This window comes from Aythya marila (genome assembly GCF_965140915.1).
Source record: "Aythya marila genome assembly, contig: HAP1_HAP1_SCAFFOLD_154, whole genome shotgun sequence".
Taxonomy (NCBI): domain Eukaryota; kingdom Metazoa; phylum Chordata; class Aves; order Anseriformes; family Anatidae; genus Aythya; species Aythya marila.
The window spans coordinates 389,967-414,841 of NW_028137218.1; the positions used below are offsets into that span (position 1 = coordinate 389,967).

Below are 24,875 nucleotides of genomic sequence, written 5' to 3' on the forward strand. Positions count from 1 at the left end.
TCCCCACTGTCCCCATTGCACCAACACCCTCTGAATTGCTCCAGAACCTGTGAGGAAGTGGTGGCAAGGCCTCCTTCTTCCTGGTGGTGTCTTTGGCTCTTCTTTGGCAAGAGACACTGGAGAGCAGCCCCATGCAAAGACACCTGGGGCTTTTGTTCCACCACAAGTTGAACCAGAGTCAATTGTTCTGAACCCTGCCATCAGAGTGGTTCCAAAGAATGTATCAACATGTAATATAATAGAATATATCAAAGAATACCATATACTAATATGGTGATAGGCTGATAGGCACATATATGTGTATATATATATATATATATATATATATATACATCTATAAATATCTGTTGTTGTTTTTTATGATGTTCTCTGCCCTTGTTCTCTGGACACCCTAGCAGATGCTGCCCCAAGGGCGGTGGTCCCAGAGAAGCCCTTCACACCCACCATTCCCAGCACTGGGCAGTGCGGTTGACATGCAGGAGGAAAGGGATATTATCTGGAGGGATCGTGACAGGCTTGAGAGATAGGCCTGTGCAAGCCTCATGAAGTTCAACAAGGGCAAGTGCAAGGTCCTGCACCTGGCTCAGGGCAATCCCAAACATTAGTGCTGAGTAGGCGATGAGCGGATTGAGAGCAGCGCTATGGAGAAGGGCTTGGGAGTACTAGTAGATGAAAAGCTTGACATGAGCCAGCAACATGCACTTACAGCCCGGAAAGCCAACCATATCCTGGACTGCATCAAAAGCAGCGTAACCAGCAGGTTGAAGGATGTGAATCTCTCCCTCTACTCTGCTCTCAAAAGACCCCACCTGGAGTACTGCATCCATCTGTGTGGCCCAGGCACAACACACTCATTAGACTTAGGACCTAGGACTTCAACTTGGTCCAGAGGACATCCACAGAAATGATCAGAGGGCTGGAACAATGCTCCCATGAAGAGAGGCTGAGAGAGTTGGGCTTGTCTGGCCTAGAGTAGAGAGTCATAGGATCACAGAGTCAGAAACGTTGGAAAAGACCTCCAAATCATCTGGTCCAACTGTCTCCCTACCACCAATATTACCCACTAAACCATGTCCCTAAGTACCGCATCCAAAATTTTCTAACAGCCTCCCCCCCCCCCCCTCCCTCTGGGATAGTGACTCTACCACCTCCCTGGGCAATCAGTTCCAATGCCTAACCAGTCTGTCTGAGAAGAAATTTCTCCTAATTTCCATCTTGAACCTCTCCTGGAGCAACTTGAGGCCATTCCCTATTGTCCTATTGCAAGCTATCTGCAAGAAGAGACTGACCCCCAGCTCCCCACACCTGACTTTCAGGTAGTGGTTGAGAGCAGTAAGGTCTCCCCTGAGCCTCCTCTTCTCCAGACTAAACAACGCCACTTCGCTCAACTGCTCCTCATAGCATTTGTGTTCCAGTCCCTTCACCAGCTTTGTAGTCCAAAGTTCTGCAGGAAACCATAGTCCGGTTTTTGAATAAGAGGGCTTACAATAAACATGGAGAGAGACTGTTTCCAGCTCCAACTAATTTGTGATTCAGTCATTCTGGAATGTCTTACAGAGTTTCTGAGAACTTTTCTGTAGTATCCTTGCACCAACTGTACTTCAGGTTCCCATTGGGAAGAATCTCATTTTGAGAATTACCTCACTCACCAAGCACCCTTGATGAGCAGAAATTACAAACACCAACCTTCAGAGGCCTCAAAACACAGGACTGTCACACACTCTAACTCCATAGTCCATCCCCTTTTTCCTTGAGTCAGAATGAAGCTCTGGAGGTGTCCACTACCATCATCTTCTCTGACCAGTGATAGCTCTATAGGTAGATCAGGTTAGTCAGTGCTTTCTGCAGCTGGGTACTGAAAATCTCTGGGCCCATGACCCAGTGCTGATCCACTGTCTTGGTGTCTGTTCCCCCAGTATAGCTACTGATGGCAGCAGAAGAATGGAGCTGGTCAGATTTCAAAGATCAGCTCCCCCTGGGCACAGTGGAATGGCTGTCCCCTGTGGTAGTGTGGCCATGGGGGTCAACAAGACCCATGGTTGGTGATAACATTGGACTGAGACCATGAGGAATGTAAAGTGTTTAGAAGGAACAAAGAAGTGTCATTCAAGAGACACCTTGCTGTCTCAGACTGCTTGTTCTCCAGCTGTTAAGACATGGAAGTTGCTGGGTGTTTGCTGTTGCCAGGCAAAGTTGTTGGCCGATGAATAGTGGAAAAGTACTGCTGTAGAGCAAATGGTATAAGAAGGGAGTCTTGTCCTCAATAAGAGAGTTCAATTCATGTTATCAATAGGAGAGCTGAAGTTATGTCATCAATAAAGGAGTAGCAGTTACTGGTCCTTAAAGAACCCTGGTGTCCATGTGGTCATTATGCCAAAGTCCCCATGCTCCCCATAAGTACATACCCACGCTGACAGTGCTGCTGTGCAGAGCAAATGGGCTATGGTGCTGTGGGGTGAATCTGCGTGGCTGTGCTAGTCAGGGTGGGAAGCAGACAGCCAGGATCACTGGGCTGGACCAGGGAGAGGTACTTCACAAAGGGGGAAATGAATCAGTCCCCAGCTCCCCTTCCCTCTGCCTGCTGGGTGCCACTCTTTTCTCTGAGACTGCAGTCACAGAATTCCTGTGAATACCTGGCTTTAGTTCTTTCCCTGTGGCTGAGCACACAGTGGGAGACCTCTCACATTCATGGGGGCTGCAGTCACTGCCCACGCCAGGCTCTGCTGTCCCTGGAGGTGTCCTGGGCTCTGCAGGCAGTTCCAGATTCCCCTCCTGAAGGACATCACCTATGGGTCACATGTGGAAACGGCCCTGGCTATGTAATACAGTGACCATTCCCTGTCTCTGCTGTGAGCAGACACCCATGTGTGAATCTTAAATCTAGCCCTAGGTCTCTGTCAGGTCACAATGTGACAATGATAATTCCCTCCTGAACAGAAGCAAGAGCAGACCCTTCTGGGGAGCAATGCTTTGGGCCTTTTCTCGGCACTTGTTAGGGAAGGAAAGCCCAGTCTTCAGAAAGTGCACTGGGGTAATTCCATTTTCTTAGAGATGCTATGAGAGAGTCTTCACTGACTCACTTACAGTGTTAAATGCACATATGGGCCTCCATATGGGACAGAACTGGTTCATTCATTTATAGAAGTGGGGGGAATAAAAATATTTATGTAGAATGCAAAGGGCAAAAACAGACATAATGACAAAAAAGAAAAAAAGTATATAATAGTAATTAGAATGACCAAAACAGAAGCCTGGACAGGGATGTATAGAGATTCATCAATGGAGAGTGAAGGGATCTTTATGAGTACCATAAAACCTCCCCAAAACGAGTTTACTAACTGCATTCTTGAGATCCTTATTCCTCATGCTGTAGATGAGGGGGTTCACTACTGGAGGCATCACCGAGTACAGAACTGCCAGCAAATGATCAAGGAAAGGGGAAGAGATGGAGGAGGGCTTCAGGTAGGCAAATGTGGCAGTACTAAGAAACAGGCAGACAACAGCCAGGTGAGGAAGGCACGTGGAAAAAGCTTTGTGCCGGCCATGCTGTGAGGGGATCCTCAGCACAGCCCTGAAGATCTGCACATAGGACAGCACAAGGAAAAGAAAACAAACAAATAATAAACAGGCACTAACTACAAGAAGTCCAACTTCCTGGAGGTAGGCATCTGAGCAGGAGAGCTTGAGGATCTGGGGAATTTCACAGAAGAACTGGTCCAGGGCATTGCCTTGGCAGAGGGGAAGGGAAAAGGTATTGGCAGTGTGCAGCACAGCATAGAGAATAGTACTGCCCCAGGCAGCTGCTGCCATGTTGACACAAGTTCTGCTGTCCATTATTGTCCCATAGTGTAGGGGTTTGCAGATGGCAATGTAGCGGTCATAGGCCATGAGGGTAAGGAGAGAAAACTCTGCTGTGAGAAAGACAACAAACATAAAGACCTGGGTGGCACAACCTGCATAGGAAATGGCCCTGGTGTCCCACAGGGAATTGGCCATGGCTTTGGGAACAGTGGTGGAGATGGAGCCCAGGTCGATGAGGGCGAGGTTGAAGAGAAAGAAGTACATGGGGGTGTGGAGGCGGTGGTTGCAGGCTATGGCTGTGAGGATGCGGCCGTTGCCCAGGAGGGCAGCCAGGTAGATGCCCAGGAAGAGCCCGAAGTGCAGGAGCTGCAGCTCGTGTGTGTCTGCGAATGGCAGGAGGAGGAATTCTGTGGGGAAGCTGCTGTTGGACATTTGCTGCCTCTGGGCATGGTTGCCTGTCCATGGAGGGAAAAACAGAGAAAAGTTAGGCTAACTTCCCTGAGCAACCCACCTGCTTCTCTAAAAGAAATCACTGTCCCCAGAGACGAATGAGAAATGTGTGAGCTCATTCTCCTACCCTCCCAACTCAATGACACCATCCCTATCATTTTAAAATGAAGCTTGGGCAGTTTTTTCCCAAGAAGACACCCTCAGGGCAAGGCCTTGCCAGTCCATGTCAGAACTTACATCCACCTGCACCCCAGACAAAGAGAGTGGGAGAACCACACACAGGTTTAGAAATAAGAAAGAACGTTGCAGTGGTCCAACCTGCTGACAGACAGGCAGATGGGCATGCAGGGAAGCCTTTAGCTTACCAAGCTTGCATGCCACCTAGAGAAGTGACACTGCAGGGCAAGTACTCATATAATTCTGATAACTGCGTATCGCCTTGCAGGAAACAGGTTCCTCTCCTCTTCTGGAGGTCCAGCTGAGGAGGAGGTGGCTCATGCCCTAAAGCCCCTGAGGGCAGAGGCTGTGCTGGGTGGCAGGGGAGAGCAGGGGGTTGCTGCAGAGAAGGTGCCTGCACTGCAGGCCTGTCAGGGAGTGCCTGAATCCCCTCTCCCTTGGAGTTTCAGGCAGTTCCCTCTCTTCTCCCTGCCCCTGCCTCAATCTGTCCCTGCTGGGGTCTTCTTCCCTGTCCCCATATCTCCTCCATGCCATTGCTCACAGACCCATCCCATCCACAGTGTACTCACATCTGCCTTGTAGATATCTCCTGTCCCAGGGTAATTTTCAGGGATAACTCCATGTTTTCAAAGGCTATGGAGCAGCTCAGACCTAAAAGACCTTACAATAACTGCGGTCTCAGTGCCTTCATCCAAATGGAGAAATAAATTCCATCTCTAACTGCCACCCACAAAGCAAGAGGAGAAATCTCAAAGCACAGAATACATGTCTTCAGGAAACTCTTCCTCTGAACTTTCCCTTGAGGAGTCCACTCTGAGGTGTTCTGGGGGTTTTGTGTATCTGTGAGAAGCCTTCCACAGGCAGCAGCCTCTGGGAAACAGTAACCTCAGTGCACCAGCAGGACCCTGCCCTGTCCTGCCCTGCTGGGGGGCTCCTTCCACCCACAGCTTCTCCCCGTAGCGCCCTGGGCAGCTCCCCAGGCAGGCTGAGTGCTGAGCCTGGCAGGCGGCAGAGGACCTGCCCCGGCACACAGCCCCGGGGGCACAGCAGGGACCCTGCTCTGCACCACAGCCCTGGCCACCCCTGTCTGCACCCTGCCTTCACAGCCTGCAGCTGGCCCTTCAAGAAGGAACTCTCGTGTCCTGTCCCTCTTCTGTTTATGGAAGAGAATCCATGCTCTGGAGCTTGTTGCTCTCCTCTTATCCAAAGAAACATTGAGTGTTCTCCTGAAAGCCCCTGTCGACTGTGGGATATTCCATCAAATCTGGAGATGGCACCAGGAACATGAGCTGCATTGCGCTGCAGCCGGAGACTTACCCTGTTCAGGACTGTGAAGATTTCTCCTGCAGTGAGCTCTCAGCATCCCCCCTTCACACTGCCTTTAACATCTCCCTCCCTTCTCTCAGCTGCCCTTGTCCCCTGCAGGCAGTGCCCCAGCCCTGCTGCACTGTTTAGAGGAGCTGCTCCTGGGCAGAGCTGTCTCTCTGCAGTGCTGCCCACTTGCCAGGAGCTCCCCTTGTGCCCAGGAGCCCAACCCAGCTCAGCAGCACAGGGAGCTCTTGCCACGTCCCTGGGCCTCCAGGGGAATCAACTTTGAAAATGACTGAAGCAATTACTGGTGTCTCTTCTTGCAGCTGGGGATGGACACTTATTTCCAGTGCTCTCTTTTTCTGTAATTCAAAAGAAGAGTTTGTCTTGAGAATTATCTTTTCTTGTTCCATTATGAGACTGCATACCCACAAGGTGACACTTGTAATACATGGGAAGGAAACATTTTCACAGGAATTGAAATCCTTCTGTCTACACAAGCTACACAACCAATTTGGGGCCTCCAGTATCATAGAACTATAGAATGGCATGAGTTGGAGGGGATCTTAAAGACCATCTTGTTCCAGCCACACTGCCATGGTCAGAGGCACCTTCCACAAGACCTGGTTGCTAAAGGTCCCATTCACCCTGGCCTTGAAAACTACTAGGGAGTGGGGTACTACTTCTCCGAATAACCTTTTCCCGTTCCTCACTACTTCATAGGAAAGGTTTCCTTGTTTAGATTTCATGTAGATTTTCTCTATCTTATTATAAAGAGCTTGCACATTGGAAGGGTAAGGGATCTCCTGCAGATGGCTGCAGCAGAGACACAGCCACTGCCCTCCATTCTGCATTTGCTGCCTTGGAGCCAGCCTAGACTTGTCTCCTCTGGTGGCTGGTTTGAGTTAGACTGGAGAGAGGAGAGGGAGCTGTGGAGTGCTAGAGAGGGTCTGGGCTGGGCTGGTCTGGTCTCCTGGCAGAGACAGGGAGGAGCAGCAGAGCAGGAGCTGGGCCCTTGTTCTCTAAAGGCTGCATGAGGAAATGTGAGTCTAGATGTGTGGCAGGCCTTCTGAAGCATGAGCTGGTTGGCAGGCAGAGTACCTGAGCGATTATGCAGGGCATCCCCTGCACCCACAGCTCTTGGGGGGGTGGGCTGGGAAGAGGCCTCCTGAGCACAACAGCTCCTTGTAGCCCTGTGGATGCTGGTTGTGAGGTCACTTCTGTCCCAGCACATGGCTGGCCAACAGCAGTGAGGCAGAGCCACTGAGGTCATAAAGGCCTTCAGAAAGCTGCCCCCAACAGGGTGACACATTTGGTAAGGCCAGGGGAAAGCTGGGAGAATAACGGTGGGGGATTTGGGAGAGAGAAGAGGGGTTTCGCTAACAGAAAGGAAAGATTTTGAAGAGTTAAGAGGGGTTCAGGTAAGGCTGTGAGCTGCAACACTTACTAGGAAAACATCCATGTCAAGCCCTGGCAATATTTCTAAGCAGTAACTGTAAGCCCTACCCCTACATCTAAATGCTATCCCTCTCTCTGCAAGGAATCCACTACTCTTACCCCTAACCTCAAACCTCACCTGGCATGGGTTAGCCTAGTCCCAAACCCATAAGGCATTACCATCCACTCTTAGCTCAATTCTCACCCTATTCCTCAGCCTTTCATCCTTAGCACTGAACTCCATGACATGACTCCTCAACAGAGCCCTGAAGAAAATCCCAACAAATAACAGTCTCTACACTACACACAGACTGGAACCCAAAGCAGTAAACACAGGCCTCCCTCTAATACTCTGCCCAACCACTAACCCTGGAAGGCAAGATCTAATTCCTAAACCCTAACCTGAACACCTAATCCCCAAATCCTGCATTCCTGTGGTCTAGACACCTAACTGAAGCAGTTTGACCTCATGGGGCTGGGCAGGGCTTGAGAGGTCCTGTAGCAATCACTTGGTTTGGAGGAGGCAGGTGAGGTGAGACGGATGTGATCAGCTCACAGGACTCAAAGAGGAGATGGGTGGGGATGCTCTGCTGAGGTCAGCTGTGATTCAGGGTCTGAGGAGGCAACAGGAGGCCCATGGCTGTGCAGGTGGGTGTTGGGGCACATCCTCAAAGCTTGTTTGACTATTACTTGAACTCCACAGGCTGGAAATACCGCACTGAGCACTTTGGGGAGCTTTCCAGCCCAGAGCAGGTTTAGCATATGCCCTGAGCCAAGCTCCAGTATCTCTGCAGAGGCCCCTTCATCCTGGAATGTCCAAGGTGTGTGTCACCCAATGTGTCCTGTAGGGAAATGCACAGGTGTGCAGAGGTGGCCTGTGGTAGTGCAGTTCCTTTTGCTCTGGGATGTGTGTGGGTGTGTTGGGATTGGTACAAACACCTGGGCTGGTTTCTAACCTCCCACCTAAGCACAAGTGTGGAATAGCTCAACCCCTGCCAAAACCCTCCTTGGAGGGCAAAGCCAAAAAAACTCAGAGCAGTTCTCCCAGGGTTTGCCTCTGCTAGAAGGCCTTGATGTGCCTTGCCATTGCCAGCTCATGGGTCTGCTGCTGCTTGTCTGGGCTCTGTTTTTACTTTGCGGGTGGGAGGTTGTATTGGACTTCCATGGAAAGGGTTTTGTAGCAGGGGGCAGCTGCAGGGCTGGTGTCTGTGAGGAGAGTCCAGAAGCTGCCCCTTCTTAGAGAAGAGCCACTTCCAGCTGGCTCCAAAAGGGACATGCTGCTGGCCAAACTCAGCCAATGAGTAATGTTGTTTGTACATCTATGAGAGCTTTTTAAAGAAAGGGGTTGAAAATGGCATGAGAAAATAGCTGGGAGAGAAGACTGAGAAACTGTGAGAGAAAACAACCCTGCAGACACCAAGGTCAGTGAAGAAAGAGGGTGAGGTGGTGCTCCAGGTGCTGGAGAAGACGTTCCCCTGTGGTGCACCATGTTGGAGCAGATCTTCACACTGCAGCTGACGGAAGACCCCATGTGGGAGCAGGTGGATGTGGCCTGAAGGAGGCTGCAGCCCTTGGAGAGCCCCTGCAAGAGAAGACTCTGTGTCAGAACTGTGGAGAGGAGCCCAGCTCTAGACAGCCCCTCATGATAGAGACTTTCTTCTGAGGAGAAACTTATATCAGCCATTTGACAGATGCTGCACAGGCAAGGACACAACTCAGGATGGCATCACCCTTCAAGAAGGAATTACCTTTGGGATTCCCTCAAAGGATAGAATTCCTGTCTGTGCCACAGCTTGAGTCACTGCACTGTGAATGCTGACCGAGGTCCCACCGTGACAGATGCAACCTCATGCTTTCCCGCAGCCACCCCTCCAGTATTCCTGAACTACCACTGACAATGCAGACTCAAGCAAACAGAGACAAAAGGGAATGCAAGAATGCCAGTGCTGTACAAACTCAACAACAATGATAAATGCTAGCAAGTAACTGGAACATGAGCTGAGAACCAGCTCATCACAAGCACCAGATTCATGCTTAGTTGGTTTGAAAGGACTGAGCACAGGGCATCACAAAAAGCATAATAGAAGGAGCTACATCTTCTCAGTGTGGACTCAGTAGCAGCAGCCCTGCAGAATGACAACCCATCCGTCTGCCCATGGCTTGGACAGGTGTACAGTTTGCTGGCTGAAGAACTGTCTGGATGGCCATGCTCAAAGAGTCTGAGTGAAGAGAGATCAATCCAGTTGGTGAATGGTCGTGAGTGGCTTTCCCCAGGCCTCTGTACTGGGTCCAGCTTTGTTTACTATTTTGATGGATGATCGGAATGAGAAAATCAAGTATACCCTTAGTACATTTGCAGATGATAACACGTTAGTTGGGACAGTTGATCTTCGTGAGGAAGGAAAGCTTTTCAGAGGCATCTGGAAAGGCTAGATTGATGAACTGAGTCCAATCACATGACATTCAACAATGATTAAGTGCCAGCTCCTTCACTTGCATCATATCAATCCTATGCAGCATAGGCTTGGGGAAGAGTGGCTGGACAGATGCCAACAGAAAAGCACCTGGGGATGTTGGTCAACAGCCAGCTGAGCATGAGCACCCACCCCCTGTCATGGGCAGGGACTCTGACATCTTCCAATAGGTCATCTGTGCTTATGAGGTCACTGTCAGCTGAAGATCTGATAGGCCACGAGCAGGCCCACGGCAGGTGAATGTTCCTGCGACACCAGTGGTGCCTGAGTAGCTGACAGGCCGAGAGCAAACATGGCCTGTGCTAGATGCTGGGAGGACCCTGGTGCCTGAGAAGCCAGGAGGCCAGGAATAAGCACATGGCATGTGTGGGTCTGTGGGGAGCTCATTGGTGATCAAGTAGCTGATAGGTCAGGGCAATGCCCATGCGTTGTACCTGTGAGGCCACTGGTGCCTGAGGAGCTGGCAGACCAAGAATTGTGTAGGTGTTTGTGAGGTCATTGCTGCCTGACTACAGACCAGGAACAGGCCCATGGTAAGTGAAGATGCTATGGCATCACCTGGAGCTGGGTTGGTCAGAATAATGAAATATCCCGAGTTGGAAAGAACTGAAGATCAGAGAGTCCAACTCCAGCCACCAGACAAAAATATATATATATATATTTATTTAATAATTATAAAAGCTATAAATAAATAAAAAATATTTAAAAGTATAATACATATATAAAATAAACATTATATATATGTAATGTGTATAAAATTAAGGTAATAAAATAAAAAATATAAAAAAATAATTATTATATAATATACTGTATAATATAACATAATACTATATAATATACTAGAATACTGTATGTAATATAAAGATATATCAAATAACATAATGTAATATGATATATATTATTGGTAATATACATAACATATAATATGAAATATAAAATATTAAAATATAAAATATTATTAAAATATATAAAATATTAAATATTAATAATATTATTATATAAATATAATAATATTATATATAAATAATATATAAAATATTATTATATATATTTATATATAAATATATATAAATATATATAATATAAAATCTATATATTTTTATATATATAAATAATATATAAAATATTATTAATAACATGTAATCTAATGAAATACATAATAATATAACATAATAGTGTATAAGTAAAAAATATATTTTGTATGTATTTATAAAATTTTGTGATCCATTAAAAATACTATATGTATATATATGTGTGTGTATATATATATGTGTGTGTATATATATATATACATATATATATATAATAAACTATACGTCTGAGAGCATTGTCCCAACACTTCTTGGACTCTGCCGGGCTTGGAGCTGTGAGGAAGCTGGGAGGCACCGCAGGGCCATGCCTGGGCACGGGGCCAGGAGGAAACCACCGTCTTCCTGCTCGGGCGCCATGTCACGTGGGCTGCGGTTTGTGCACCTGCAGTGGCAGGCAGGCTCCAGCTCCCGACCCGCCGCGGGGAATAACGGCCCCTGGGTGACACGCTGAGAGCCAGGGAGACGCCTGAGGCTCTGGGCTGCAGCTCTGCTGCCAGGGCAGGCCCTGGACCAGCTCTGGCTGCTGCCGGGACCCCACAGGAAGCTCCCTGGGGAGGGACGGGACAGCCAGCACCCCCATAACGGGGCTCTGGCCCTGCCCAAGGGCCTTTCCCAGCTGCTGCTGCCAGCACAGAGGGGGCTGTATCAGGGGCAGGGGCTGGTCCCTTCCTAGACTGGCACAGCCCTGACACAGCCCCACTGCAGGACCAGCCCCGTGGATCCCATGGCGCAGGGACGGCTGGACAATCGCACCTTGGGCTCTTGGATGCTACAGCTTAGGAGATGCTCCGTGCTCCCACAGCAGGCTGCAAGGGGTTTCAGAGCCATCTGCCCCCACATCCAGCCCTACCCCACGATGATCTCCCACCGCAGTGACGTGAGAGCCGCAGCGGAGCCATCCCTCATATATGGTCATGAAGAGCGCTGGAGAAGTTCATTGGAGAGCTGGGCTGCGTCGGAGGGGAGATAAGTGCCGATAACGTCTAAAAAGGTGCCTGCTGCTTCGATTGGCTCCTCCTGCAGCTGAGACAGCATCTGCACAGATATATTGCTCTCCCATCATCGCCATTGCCCTGTGGGTCCCCAGGAGCTCCAGCAGCAGGGCCTTGCTGTCAGGACAGGACCCTCAGAATGGGGACAGAAGGACTCCTATCCCCTTGGGTGCTGTGGCTGCTCCTCTGGGTGCATCCATGCAGAGGTAAGTGCCAGCTCGTCTGTTTCATAGCCTTGGGCGAGTGGGCACCAGTGGGGTCATTGGGATCCCTCTGGGAGTGGGGTTGTTTTCCAGGCACCACTGAAATGAGAGGGACGATGTTCTCAGTCTCCCAGTCGCATGCTTTAATCTGTGCCTATCTTTATGGGAGAGGCACAGGTCTGACAGCAGCGACGGGGAAGGGATGTGGACTGTTGATATCCTTGTGATCAACTCTGTGCTCTGTAGGCACACAAGAGGTCCTGTGTTTGATGGTGGGTTTGGGAGGTGCCTGTGGCAGACAATGGGCAATGGAATGTGCTCAAGGGCAGGGGGATATTTGAGGGACACGGGGCTGGGGAGGAGATGCAGCCCTGTGCAGGGCTGGAGGTGGTGTGGGGGTGGGCATTAGCAGGGAAAGGGGGACACTGGGGTGGGAGGAGGTGCTGAGGGCTGTAGGACAGCAAATATCCCAGGAGGGCTGGAGCGTGGTACCCTCATCCCAGCATAGCCCATGGGGAGGAGAGGGATTGGGTCCCAAATGACCAAGGGGCACCCTATGGGGACAGGGCTCCCACCCTGGGGCCTGTGACTCTTCCTGGGCAGGGGGCATTCACAGACACAATGTGGGGCTCAAAACTCTCCTGACCCTTCCTGTGTTGGTTTTTGAAGGGGCTGCGGAGCTGAGGCTGGTGGATGGCAGCAGACGCTGTGCTGGGAGAGTGGAGGTGAAACATCAGGGCCAATGGGGAACCGTGTGTGGTGACTCCTGGGACATGTCCGATGCTGCAGTGGTTTGTAGGCAGCTGGGCTGTGGGGTTGCTCTCGAAGCTCATCAGAAAGCACACTTTGGGCCAGGATCTGGTTCCATTTGGGTGAATCCTATTCACTGTAATGGCATGGAGTCTGCCCTGACTAACTGCAAGTATTTAAAACAGAGGTTATCTGACTGCACTCACAAGCGGGATGCTGGAGTGACATGCTCAGGTAAGGACTGAACTTGTTCCCTATCTCTGGGATGAGGACACTTCTAAGGGATGTGGCTGTGACCTCAGGAAGCAACAAGTGGACACCAGAACATGGCTCTGTGTGTCAAGTTGCACTCTGAGCTGGGTTTGTCACTGCTGGTGTCCCTAGTCCCTGGGGAAAGCCCAGTGGGAGCACACTGAGCCTCGCCCTGAAGCTGGAGCAGCCAACCCTGGGGAGGTGCCCGGGACTGGGAGAGGAAAGCCCTCACCCTTCCCCATTGTGTTGCCTCGTTCCCATCTTTCTCCTCCCATTCACCCAGGCCCTGTCTGACAGGCTGGTCCCTATGCCAGGGGAATCTAGAGCAGCTCCCCCAGCCACCAGCAGCCTCAGGGAAGGGCGTGCAATGGCCCAGGACTTTTGGGTTGTACCCCGAGCAGACAAGAGAATGTCGGCCAAAGCAGAGAGGCTGCTCAGAGGGCAGGAGCACTGGGCTTGCACAGAGGAGCAGGGTGGCAAATGGCACCCTGTTCCTGTCCCAGGGTCACCCCATGAGAACCAGCCTCCAGGGACACGGCCCCTCTAGGCTATGCTGACCCACTGCCCAGCCTCTCCTGCCTGCCCTGTGCCCCAGGGGCTGTGCCAGCACCTCCTGTCTCTCCTCGGTGTCTGCACTCATACCGAGAGCTCGTATCAACCCAGGGCTGCTCTCTGCCTGCACTTTTTCTCCATGTGTGGCTGGTGGCTGGGGTTGTGAATGATTAGCGACACACACTCTCCCTGCCTGAGGACCCCCCTTTACCTGCTCCCCAGATGTGCCCCATGTAACAGCAGTTCCCCAAGAGCCCCAGGAGCCCCTGGGAACAGGGGGCTTTTCTGGCAACTCCAAGGGGTTCCTCAGCCTGGCCTGAGCCCAGTGGGACACAGCCAGCTGCAGCAGCCCCCAGTGCTTGGGCCCATTTCGCTGGGCCCACATGCTGTGCGTGTTTCATTGCAGGCAGCCCAGGGGCTGGGCTGGTTTCTGAGGAGCAGCAGGGGGGCCCTGAACTCTTTGTGCCATCAGCACCCACGGAGAGCTGCTGGGCTGGCCGTGGGGCTCTGCATGTGGCCACCTCAGGGATGAGGTGGGAGGTGGGCACGGAAGTGCCAGAGGGCTCTGGGAACTCACAGGTCTCCTTGGTTGCTCCAGGATTTGTGCGGCTGGTCGGAGGGGACAGCCCCTGCTCAGGAAGTCTGGAGGTCCACGACAGGGACCAGTGGAAAGCTGTGTGTCACTCCCACTTTGGTGCCAAAGCTGCCGAGGTGGTGTGCAGGGAGCTGCAGTGTGGCACAGCCCTGTCTGTCCATGGGGCAGCTCAGCTGGGAGAAGGGGCCAGTCCTGTCTGGGACAGAGAGCTGCAGTGTGTGGGGAATGAATCCACCATCCTCTTCTGCCCCAAAGGGACCCCCAAGTACAAGACCTGCACCCACAGCAATGGCACTCATGTCACCTGCACACGTAAGGAATTGGGTAGGGATGGTGTCCACTGGGGTTGTGGTTGTGGGCAGTGTGGGCATTGGGCTGTGCTGGGTGGGGGACAGGTGGGGTGAGGTGGTGGTCTACAGCCCTAAAATGAGAGTGCTGCAGGAGGAGAAAGGCACTATGTCCCTTTAGCCTCTCCTGCAGCTCCTGTGGGAACAAGAGCACAAATGTGGCCTCTCTCACCCTCCTTTGTCTTTGAGTACACAGGGTTCAGGCTGGTGAACGGCAGCACAGCGTGTGAGGGCAGGGTGGAGGTGGAGGTGCTGGGGACGTGGGGGACCCTGTGTGCCTCCCGCTGGGACCTCTCGGACGCCCACGTTCTCTGTCGGCACCTCGGCTGTGGCTTTGCTGAGTCCATTCCTGGAGGAGGGCATTTTGGGAGAGGAACTGGCCCCGTCTGGAGAGACTCGTTCCACTGTGACGGGACTGAAGCCCACCTGGGGCAGTGCCCGGTGACTGCCCTGGGGGCCTCGCCGTGCTCTCAGGAGAACGCTGCTGCTGTCATTTGCTCAGGTGAGTGCTGGCCTGTACTGCAAAGTCCATTTGCCCCTGGTGTGTGACACGGCCACCCACAGCTGGGGACCCCACGGCAGTGCCAGGCTGAATTTCTCCTCTTACCAGGCCTAGCTCGCCCCATGCCCCTGCGGCTGGTGGGCGGAGAGAGCCGATGCGATGGGCGCGTGGAGGTCTTCCAGCACGGGACGTGGGGCAGAGTCCTGGATGAGCAGTGGGACATGCAGGAGGCCAGCGTGGTGTGCCGGCAGCTGCAGTGCGGAGAGGCAGAGGCAGCCTACACCCCCGTGAGGGCCGAGCGAGGACGAGGACCTGTGGGGCTGCGTGGGGTGCGGTGTACAGGGCACGAGGCTGACCTGAGCCTCTGCAACACCTCCCTGCCTCAGAGCACACCGGCAGAAGGGATCATGGAGGACGTGGGGGTCGTGTGCCGGGGTGAGTGGTGCTGCACGTCCCCCAGTTGAAGGTCTGGGAGGGCAGCCAGCCCCTGACAGCCGGGGTTCTCCCCACTGCAGGGAGCCGGCGGGTGCGGCTGGTGGACGGGGCCGGGCGCTGTGCCGGGAGAGTGGAGATCTACTACCAGGGGCGCTGGGGCACCGTCTGCGACGACGCCTGGGACCTGGCCGACGCCGCCGTCGTTTGCCGCCAGCTGGGCTGCGGAGGGGCCCTGGAGGCAGCCGGCTCTGCTCGGTTTGGGGAGGGCTCCGGGCAGATCTGGCTGGATGGCGTCAACTGCTCCGGGGCTGAAGCTGCTCTCTGGGACTGCCCTGCAAAGGCCTGGGGGCAGCACGACTGCAGGCACAAGGAGGATGCGGGAGTCATCTGTTCAGGTCTGTGCTGGGAGTGGGGAGGGGAGCTGGGGCCAGTGAGGCTGGGGTGAGGGTAGAGCCCGTTAGAGCCAAGTCTATCAGTGGCTGACATCCAAAGACATCCCTGGGGCCTTTCCTCCTTCCAGAGTTCATGGCCCTGAGGCTGGAGAACAGCGACGGCTGCTCCGGGCGCCTTCAGGTTTTCTACAACGGGACGTGGGGCAGCGTTTGCTCCAACTCCATGACCACTGAGACCGTGTCACTGGTGTGCAAGGAGCTGGGCTGCGGGAATGAAGGGGAACTGGAAACAGATTCTACCTCTGCCAAGCTGTCTGGCACCACATGGCTGGATCACGTGGAGTGTGGGAAGAGCAACAGCTCCTTCTGGCAGTGTCCCTCTGCTCCCTGGCATCCGCAGTCGTGTAATGACAGCCGAGAAGAGACCCACATCACCTGCAATGGTAAATCCGAGCCATCAAGGCACCAGGTCCTGTTCCCCACTGGGTATGGCGAAATTCAGAGAAGGAACCCAGAGGTTCCAACTTCCTGCATTAGACCTTTTTGCTGCTGGTTGCACAACGGTGACTTCAGTTCTCAGAGCCACCCAGATTCACCAGCAGAAGTCAACGGCCAGGCTGCCAGCAGCTCCTGTGGGTTTTGTGCATTTGAGAAGTGCCTGGGGCAGAAGATGGACAGGAAGAAATATGGGGCTAGAGTCATGGGGCTTTGTAGAGGGTACTGGGTTGGGCAGGAGTGGGAACTCTGTTCTAGACAGGGGGTGGTGTTTGGGTGGGCATGGGCAGGAGGCCACTGGGGTGGAAAGAGGGGGTATGGGGCTGAGGGGTAGCAAACTGCCCAGGAGGCCACTGGGGTGGAAAGAGGGGGTATGGGGCTGAGGGGTAGCAAACTGCCCAGGAAGGCTGGAGTAGTGCACTCCCAGACCAGTGCAGCACATGGGCAGAGGAAGGACCCCACTGAACACCCCAGAGACAATCTGTGGGGACAGGGCTCCCACCCTGGGGCCTGTGACTCTGCCTGGGCAGGGAGCACTTGCAGACCCATATTGTGGGGCTCGAAGCTCTCCTGACCCTTCCTGTGTTGGTGTTTGAAGGAACTGCAGAGGTGAGGCTGGCAGATGGCGGTAAGCGCTGTGCTGGAAGAGTGGAGGTGAAACATCAGGGCCAGTGGGGAACCGTGTGCAGTGACCGCTGGGACATCTTCGATGCTGCAGTGGTTTGTAGGCAGCTGGGCTGTGGGGTTGCCCTTGAAGCTCCTCGGAATGCACACTTTGGGCCAGGATCTGGTTCCATTTGGATGGATGATGTTGAATGTAATGGCACTGAGTCTGCCCTGTCTCACTGCACACACAATGGCTGGGGTCAAACAGGCTGCTATCACAGACGGGATGCTGGAGTGACATGCTCAGGTAAGGACTGAACTTGTTCCCTACCTCTGGGATGAGGACACTTCTAAGGGATGTGGCTGTGACCTCAGGAAGCAACAAGTGGACACCAGAACATGGCTCTGTGTGTCAAGTTGCACTCTGAGCTGGGTCTGTCACTGCTGGTGTCCCTTGTCCCTGGAGAAAGCCCAGTGGGAGCACACTGAGCCTCGCCCTGAAGCTGGAGCAGCCAACCCTGGGGAGGTGGCCGGGGCTGGGAGAGGAAAGCCCCCACCCTTCCCCATTGTGTTGCCTGGTTCCCGCCTTTCTCCTCCATTTGCCCAGGCCCCGTCTGACAGGCTGGTCCCTATGCCAGGGGAATCTAGAGCAGCTCCCCCAGCCACCAGCAGCCTCAGGGAAGGGCGTGCAATGGCCCAGGACTTTTGGGTTGTACCCTGAGCAGACAAGAGAATGTTGGCCAAAGCAGAGAGGCTGCTCAGAGGGCAGGAGCACTGGGCTTGAGCAGAGGAGCAGGGTGGCAAATGGCACCCTGTTCCTGTCCCAGGGTCACCCCATGAGAACCAGCCTCCAGGGACACGGCCCCTCTAGGCTATGCTGACCCACTGCTCAGCCTCTCCTGCCTACCCTGTGCCCCAGGGGCTGTGCCAGCACCTCCTGTCTCTCCTCGGTGTCTGCACTCATACCGAGAGCTCGTATCAACCCAGGGCTGCTCTCTGCCTGCACTTTTTCTCCATGTGTGGCTGGTGGCTGGGGTTGTGAATGATTAGCGACACACACTCTCCCTGCCTGAGGACCCCCCTTTACCTGCTCCCCAGATGTGCCCCATGTAACAGCAGTTCCCCAAGAGCCCCAGGAGCCCCTGGGAACAGGGGGCTTTTCTGGCAACTCCAAGGGGTTCCTCAGCCTGGCCTGAGCCCGGTGGGACACAGCCAGCTGCAGCAGCCCCCAGTGCTTGGGCCCATTTCGCTGGGCCCACATGCTGTGCGTGTTTCATTGCAGGCAGCCCAGGGGCTGGGCTGGTTTCTGAGGAGCAGCAGGGGGGCCCTGAACTCTTTGTGCCATCAGCACCCACGGAGAGCTGCTGGGCTGGCCGTGGGGCTCTGCATGTGGCCACCTCAGGGATGAGGTGGGAGGTGGGCACGGAAGTGCCAGAGGGCTCTGGGAACTCACAGGTCTCCTTGGTTGCTCCAGGATTTGTGCGGCTGGTCGGAGGGGACAGCCCCTGCTCAGGAAGTCTGGAGATCTACGACAGGGACCAGTGGAAAGCTGTCTGTCACTCCCATTTTGGTGCCAAAGCTGCCGAGGTGGTGTGCAGGGAGCTGCAGTGTGGCACAGCCCTGTCTGTCCATGGGGCAGCTCAGCTGGGAGAAGGGGCCGGTCCTGTCTGGGACAGAGAGCTGCAGTGTGTGGGGCATGAATCCGTCCTCTCCTTCTGCCCCACGGGGGCCCCCAAGGACAAGGCCTGCACCCACAGCAATGGCACTCATGTCACTTGCACACGTAAGGACTTGGGGTGGGTATGGTGCCCATGGGGGCTGTGGTTGGAGTGGGAGAGCAGTGTGGGCATTGGGCTGTGCTGGATGGAGAGGAGAAAGTGCTGGGTCGGGAGGAGAAAGGCACGTTGTTCCTTTGGCCTCTCCTGCAGCTCCTGTGGGAACAAGAGCACAAATGTGGCCTCTCTCACCCTCCTTTGTCCCCAGAGTACACAGGGTTCAGGCTGGTGAACGGCAGCACAGCGTGTGAGGGCAGGGTGGAGATGGAGGTGCTGGGGACATGGGGGACCCTGTGTGCCTCCCGCTGGGACCTCTCGGACGCCCACGTTCTCTGTCGGCACCTCGGCTGTGGCTTTGCTGAGTCCATTCCTGGAGGAGGGCATTTTGGGAGAGGAACTGGCCCCGTCTGGAGAGACTCGTTCCACTGTGACGGGACTGAAGCCCACCTGGGGCAGTGCCTGGTGACTGCCCTGGGGGCCTCGCCGTGCTCTCAGGAGAACGCTGCTGCTGTCATTTGCTCAGGTGAGTGCTGGGCAGTGCTGCAAAGTCCATTTGCCCCTGGTGTGTGACACGGCCACCCACAGCTGGGGACCTCATGGCAGCACCAGGCTGAATTTCTCCTCTTTCCAGGCCTAGCTCGCCCCATGCCCCTGCAGCTGGTGAGCGGAGAGAGCCGGTGCGATGGGCGCGTGGAGGTCTTCCAGCACGGGACGTGGGGCAGAGTCCTGGATGAGCAGTGGGACATGCAGGAGGCCAGCGTGGTGTGCCGGCAGCTGCAGTGCGGAGAGGCAGAGGCAGCCTACACCCCCGTGAGGGCCGAGCGAGGACGAGGCCCTGTGGGGCTGCGTGGGGTGCGGTGTGCAGGGCACGAGGCTAACCTGAGCCTCTGCAACACCTCCCTGACTCAGAGCACACCGGCAGCAGGGGTCATGGAGGACGTGGGGGTCGTGTGCCGGGGTGAGTGGTGCTGCACGTCCTCCAGGTGTGGGGCTGGGAGGGCAGCCAGCCCCTGACAGCCGGGGTTCTCCCCACTGCAGGGAGCCGGCGGGTGCGGCTGGTGGACGGGGCCGGGCGCTGTGCCGGGAGAGTGGAGATCTACTACCAGGGGCGCTGGGGCACCATCTGCGACGACGCCTGGGACCTGGCCGACGCCGCCGTCGTTTGCCGCCAGCTGGGCTGCGGAGGGGCCCTGGAGGCAGCCGGCTCTGCTCGGTTTGGGGAGGGCTCCGGGCAGATCTGGCTGGATGGCGTCAACTGCTCCGGGGCTGAAGCTGCTCTCTGGGACTGCCCTGCAAAGGCCTGGGGGCAGCACGACTGCAGGCACAAGGAGGACGCGGGAGTCATCTGTTCAGGTCTGTGCTGGGAGTGGGGAGGGGAGCTGGGGCCAGTTAGGCTGGGTGAGGGCAGAACCAGGTAGGGCCAAGGCCATCAGTGGCTGACATCCAAGGATGTCCCTGGGGCCTCTCCTCCTTCCAGAGTTCATGGCCCTGAGGCTGGAGAACAGCGACGGCTGCTCCGGGCGCCTGCAAGTTTTCTACAACGGGACGTGGGGCAGCGTTTGCTCCAACTCCATGACCACCAAGACGGTGTCACTGGTGTGCAAGGAGCTGGGCTGTGGGAATGAGGGGGATTGGGAAATAATCAGAAACTCTGCCAAGCTGTCTGGCACTGCATGGCTGGATCATGTGGAGTGTGGGAAGAGAAACAGCTCCTTCTGGCAGTGTCCCTCTCGTCCCTGGAATCCGCAGTCATGTGATGACCTCCGAGAAGAGACCCACATCACCTGCAATGGTAAATCTGAGCCATCAAGGCACCAGGTCCTGTTCCCCACTGGGTATGGTGAAATGCAGAGAAGGAACCCAGAGGGGCTTTGACTTCCTGCATTAGACCCTGTTGCTGCTGGTGGCACAAAGGTGACTTCAGCTCTCAGAGCCACCCATGTCCACCAGCAGCAAACAGCCGGGCTGCCAGCAGCTGCCTGGGGGATGCAGAGGCAACTCCAGGCAAGGTCTCAGAGGAGACCATGCAGGGCTTTCAGGAGTCCCCCCTCCTGGGACAGCCTCCTGCTGCTCTGTGAACCAGGGACCCTGTGGGGCCGAGCACTTGGTTCCCCCCTGCAGTGCCGTGTGTGTCCCCTGAGTGAACAGGGTTCTGCTGCTGCCCTGACCCAGCATGGGGATGTGCAAGCAGAGGTCAGCCCTGCTTTCTTCTGCATGACCCCCAGAGCAGCCCTTTTCAGCCCAATTTCTCTTTCCTTTGGGACATGGACAGAAAGGCCACAGGTGGCTGCATGCCCCAACTCCACCAGCTGCACAGGTAGGGAGCTGCCCCTGCACGTGCCCCCCTTACCTGGCAGGGCTCCCCCAGTTGTCCTGGTGCCATGGGACATCGCTGCCTCCCCAGACAGGGAGAAGATCCGTACCGTGGGAGGCAAGGACGGCTGCTCGGGCAGAGTGGAGATCTGGCACCGCGGCACCTGGGGGACGCTGTGTGACAATGCCTGGGACATGAGGGATGCCGAGGTGGCATGCAGGCAGCTGGGCTGTGGCCCCGCGGTCTATGCCCTGGGCCAGGCTGTTGCTGGAGAGGGGACGGGCCCCATGTGGCTGATGGAGTGCAGGGGGACGGAGCTGTCTCTGCAGGACTGCTGGGCCCAGCCAGGGGACAGCGGTGCCTGCCAGCATAAGGCAGATGCGGCTGTGCATTGCTCAGGTGAGCAGTGGGGCTGGGAGACATGGCTGGGGGCTTGGCAAGGAGCTGGCTTGGGTGTCTGCCCTGCTGGATCCTGGCATGGCCCCGCTGCTGGCCTGAGCAAGGGTGTTTCTGAAGGGTGGGGGGCTGGTGTTGGGTGGGGAGCAGCCTCAGTGGGGCTGGATGTGCCAGCACATCCCCTGGGCTGCCTGCACTGTCCTGTGAGCAGCCCAGAGCAGTGGTGCTGGGCCCTGTCCCTGCCACCCTGCCCAGCCCCAAAGGAGGGACAATTCAGGTGGCACATGCTGGGGTCATTTGCCAGGGAGGCTGCCTGGTGCCACAGCCCCAGCCTCTCAGCCCAGCTCCTCTGCTCCCCTGCAGCTGCACCCAGGACAGCAACACCCCCCTTGCAAGCAGGTAAGCTGTCCTTCCCCAGGGCTGGGGCTGTCCATGTCCACGCTGTGACCCACAGCCAGGGGAAGGGGCTCCTTGCTGGGCTGTGAGACTCCCAGAAAGCCGAAGCAGCTGGGAGAAGTCTGTGATGGACCCAGCAGGGTGGGAGCTGCCCCATCACCCAGCCCTATCCCCCCCCCCAACCCCTGCTGCCTTGTGTGGTCAGGAGTGGCATGTCCTGCCCCCAGCCTCTCCCATGCCTGATGCTGCCCCTGCCATGTTTCTGCCCATGCAGATCCCTCACGGGGCCGTCCGACCACCAGCAGCGATAGAATCTCGGTGCCTGTGGTCATCTGCATCATCCTGGGGGCCCTCCTCTGCCTGCTCCTGGCCCTCCTGGCTGGGCAGGTGCGAAGCGCCAGGGCTCGGCGCAGAGGTGGGTCCTTCCCCAGTGGTCCTGGGGTAGATGCCTCCTGGCAGGGCTGGGGGTGCTGGGGGTGTTGGTGTTCTGGGGCACAGAAACAGAGCCGTGTGCTGCCTCCTGCCCCATGTGCTGCCCCACTGACTGACAGACCATGGGGCACCAACATCAAGGGGTGGAGAGAGTCCAGAGCCTGAGGCATCAGTTCTGGGGTGAGAAGAGAAATGTGAGAGCTGGGCTGGGTGAGAAGGGGAGGATGCACTGCTGGCAGTGCTCTGGGCAGCACTGGCAGGAGGAGCATGGGGCAGTGGAGTCCATCACCGTTGTATCAGCCACCCCCCAGCAGAGCACGTGTTGTGCTATTGATGTGTGGGGCAGAGATGGAGCAGCTCCATGGGGAGGAGAAATGGGGAAATTGGTGCAGGGTCTGCACTGGGATATGACCTGGGGACCAAAGGGGCACAAGGGCTGTCTCCAAAGGGATGGTGCGAGGCTGACTCTGTCCCAGACCATCTCCATTTGGGATGCTGCCCTCCCTGGGGATGTGGTTGCAGTGCCAACACAACACAGTGGGGCTGTGCTGTGGGGACAGCCCTGTGCTGGCCTAGGGAACGGGGTGAGGGAGCCCAGTGGGGTCCTCTCTGCCCATCCCCAGATCAGCCCTGCCTCTGTCCCCAGGCTCTGGGAGAGCTGGGGAGCCCTTCGCTGAGGCCGTGTACGAGGAGATCGCTTACAGCCTGGCGTGGGAGAAGCAGCCGAGGTTCAGTCTCTCAGGTGGGTGCAGGTCCCTGTGGAGGCACATCTGCGGGGCCCTTTCTCCCTGCCCCAGACCAGGGCTGTGTCCTGCAGCTCCTGCCCATGGTCCCCAAAATCGCTGGGCTGTGGGGATTTTGGGAGAGCATCCAGGTGCTGAGCCCCAAAGAGGAGCTTCCTCCACACCGGCTCTGCCCATCCCAGAGGGGATAGCTCCTCTCTGCCTGGCCCTGAATCAAGGACTAAGTGAAGGGCTTTCCCAGGGCAGCTGTTGGAGTCCCTCTGAGAATTGTCTCTTTCCAAGGAACTGGTCTCCTCCCCATGCACCCCCAGCTCTGTGGGTGCCCATCCCCAGCAGTGCTGACCACCAGTCAGGGCAGCAGGGCTCATCCCACAGCACTCACTGCAGCTCTCTGCAGCCTCCTTTTCAGAGGGGTCCCTGACCCAGATGCAGCCCTACCCCAGGCACATGAGGAGGAGGATGGTCTGGGGCCACACCCAGGGATAAGAGGTGGGCGGGGGGGAGGAAGGGCTCCATGTCTCCTCTCTGCAGACAGACCAGACAGACAGCAGTGACACCGAGTGTTATCAACAGAGCTGGAAGCATGAAGGCTCTGCTGTGACCCTGACACCAGCAGCATGTCAGCCCTGTGTCCCCACACACCCTCCCATCCTCTGCTCTGCAGGACATCTCTTCTCATTGCCACCACCTTCCCTCTCCTTTCAGATGTCCCTGTCCTGCCCGGAGGTTCCCCAGCAGATGGCTATGATGATGCTGGGGAGGTTTCTGACCCTGGGGAGGATCCTGTCCCTGGGCAGGGGGACTGGGAAGTGCCCAGGACACCAGAGGAAGGAGATGGGCGCAGGGATGCAGTCACAGGTGAGAGGGCAATGCAGCACTGCCACTTCCTAGGTGCCAACCCCAGGCCTAGGAGAATCCATGGCATATTGAAAGCCTGACCATCCATGGAGAACCTGTCCTGGGACATTTTGTGGGGGCTGGAGAATGGGCTGAATGTCTCAGGCTGGTAAAGACGAGGAAGCTGATAAACAACTCTGAGGGGCACCCCACAGGCCCAACCACAACAGCCTGCCTTGATGCTTACAGGGGGAAGCCTGCGCTCCCGGAGAAGTGCTGGGGTCCCTGGAGCTGAGGGAGACACCTCGTCACCTTTCCTGGGAAGCACGGGCTATGACGATGTTGAAGAGGTGTCTCTGGCATGTCTCCATGAGGACACCCAGGATGTGACACCAGAGCCCCATGCACAAGAGTTCCAGAGCCCCAGGCCAGCAGAGCCCAGCCCTGCTGAGCAGCTGGGTGCATCTGGGAGGGAGGAGAGCTCAGTGCCACTGGGAGAGCCGTGAGTGCCAGGGAATTGTCTGGTCTCCCTTTTCCAGCAGTCAGCAGATGCACATGGGTATTTGCCTTCTTGGTATTCCCCTGTTTTTATGCTGTGTGTTGGTATTTGTTCATATTAAAACCCTCTGGGGGCTTTGCCCCAGGTCCAGTGCTTCCCTGCCCAGGTGTCAGGGTGTCTCCCTGAGGCTGATGGAGTGGAGAGGAGCTCAAAGATGCAATGGCTGGGAAGGGACACATCTTAGAGCCAGCAGGATCAGGGTCTGGCTTTGGGTCTGACAGAGCCCCTGGTCTCTGGACACTATTCCTACTGACAGAGACATTTCTGTCCTGCCAGCCACAGACGGTTTCCAGACAAAGTGGATCTTTGGGAAGCCCCAGAAGACACTCACTGGCAGTGCCCACCTTCTGCTGCCTTTGGCCCCCATGGAGCCTAAGGATGCCTGCCCAGCACCCACAGGCAGGGAAAGATCGGGTAAAAGAGCTGAACAAGGAGATGTCTTGGACCCTTGGGCAGGACTTGGCACCAGCTCCTGCTGGTGGGTCCCCACAGCCTTCCAGCTCTTCCCCAGCAGGCTCCTCTGCTGCAGGCTGGGAGGTGCTTTTGGTAGTGGGATGGTGGGCT

General features: G+C 55.6%; 3 protein-coding genes across 3 annotated transcripts; 2 read left to right on the forward strand and 1 right to left on the reverse strand.

Moving 5' to 3' along the window:
* Positions 1-3,276: 3,276 nt before the first annotated feature.
* LOC309891043 (olfactory receptor 14A16-like) lies at positions 3,277-4,233 on the reverse strand (the record flags this gene model as incomplete). The annotated part of the gene is made up of 1 exon (XM_082785435.1): positions 3,277-4,233. The coding sequence occupies one exon, from the start codon at positions 4,231-4,233 to the stop codon at positions 3,277-3,279; it is 957 nt and encodes a 318-aa protein (XP_082641561.1).
* Positions 4,234-14,585: 10,352 nt separating this feature from the next.
* LOC309891044 (scavenger receptor cysteine-rich type 1 protein M130-like) lies at positions 14,586-18,055 on the forward strand (the record flags this gene model as incomplete). Its single annotated transcript, XM_082785436.1, has 6 exons — positions 14,586-14,931; positions 15,046-15,366; positions 15,447-15,761; positions 15,887-16,475; positions 16,784-16,881; positions 17,958-18,055. 6 exons carry the CDS (start codon positions 14,586-14,588, stop codon positions 18,053-18,055), a joined length of 1,767 nt encoding a protein of 588 aa, XP_082641562.1.
* Positions 18,056-18,263: 208 nt separating this feature from the next.
* On the forward strand, positions 18,264-24,437 carry LOC309891045 (antigen WC1.1-like; the record flags this gene model as incomplete). Its single annotated transcript, XM_082785437.1, has 10 exons — positions 18,264-18,471; positions 18,843-19,157; positions 19,272-19,592; positions 19,673-19,987; positions 20,112-20,469; positions 20,992-21,347; positions 22,015-22,155; positions 22,819-22,914; positions 23,621-23,773; positions 24,418-24,437. The coding sequence occupies 10 exons, from the start codon at positions 18,264-18,266 to the stop codon at positions 24,435-24,437; spliced, it is 2,283 nt and encodes a 760-aa protein (XP_082641563.1).
* Between the last annotated feature and the right edge of the window lie 438 nt (positions 24,438-24,875).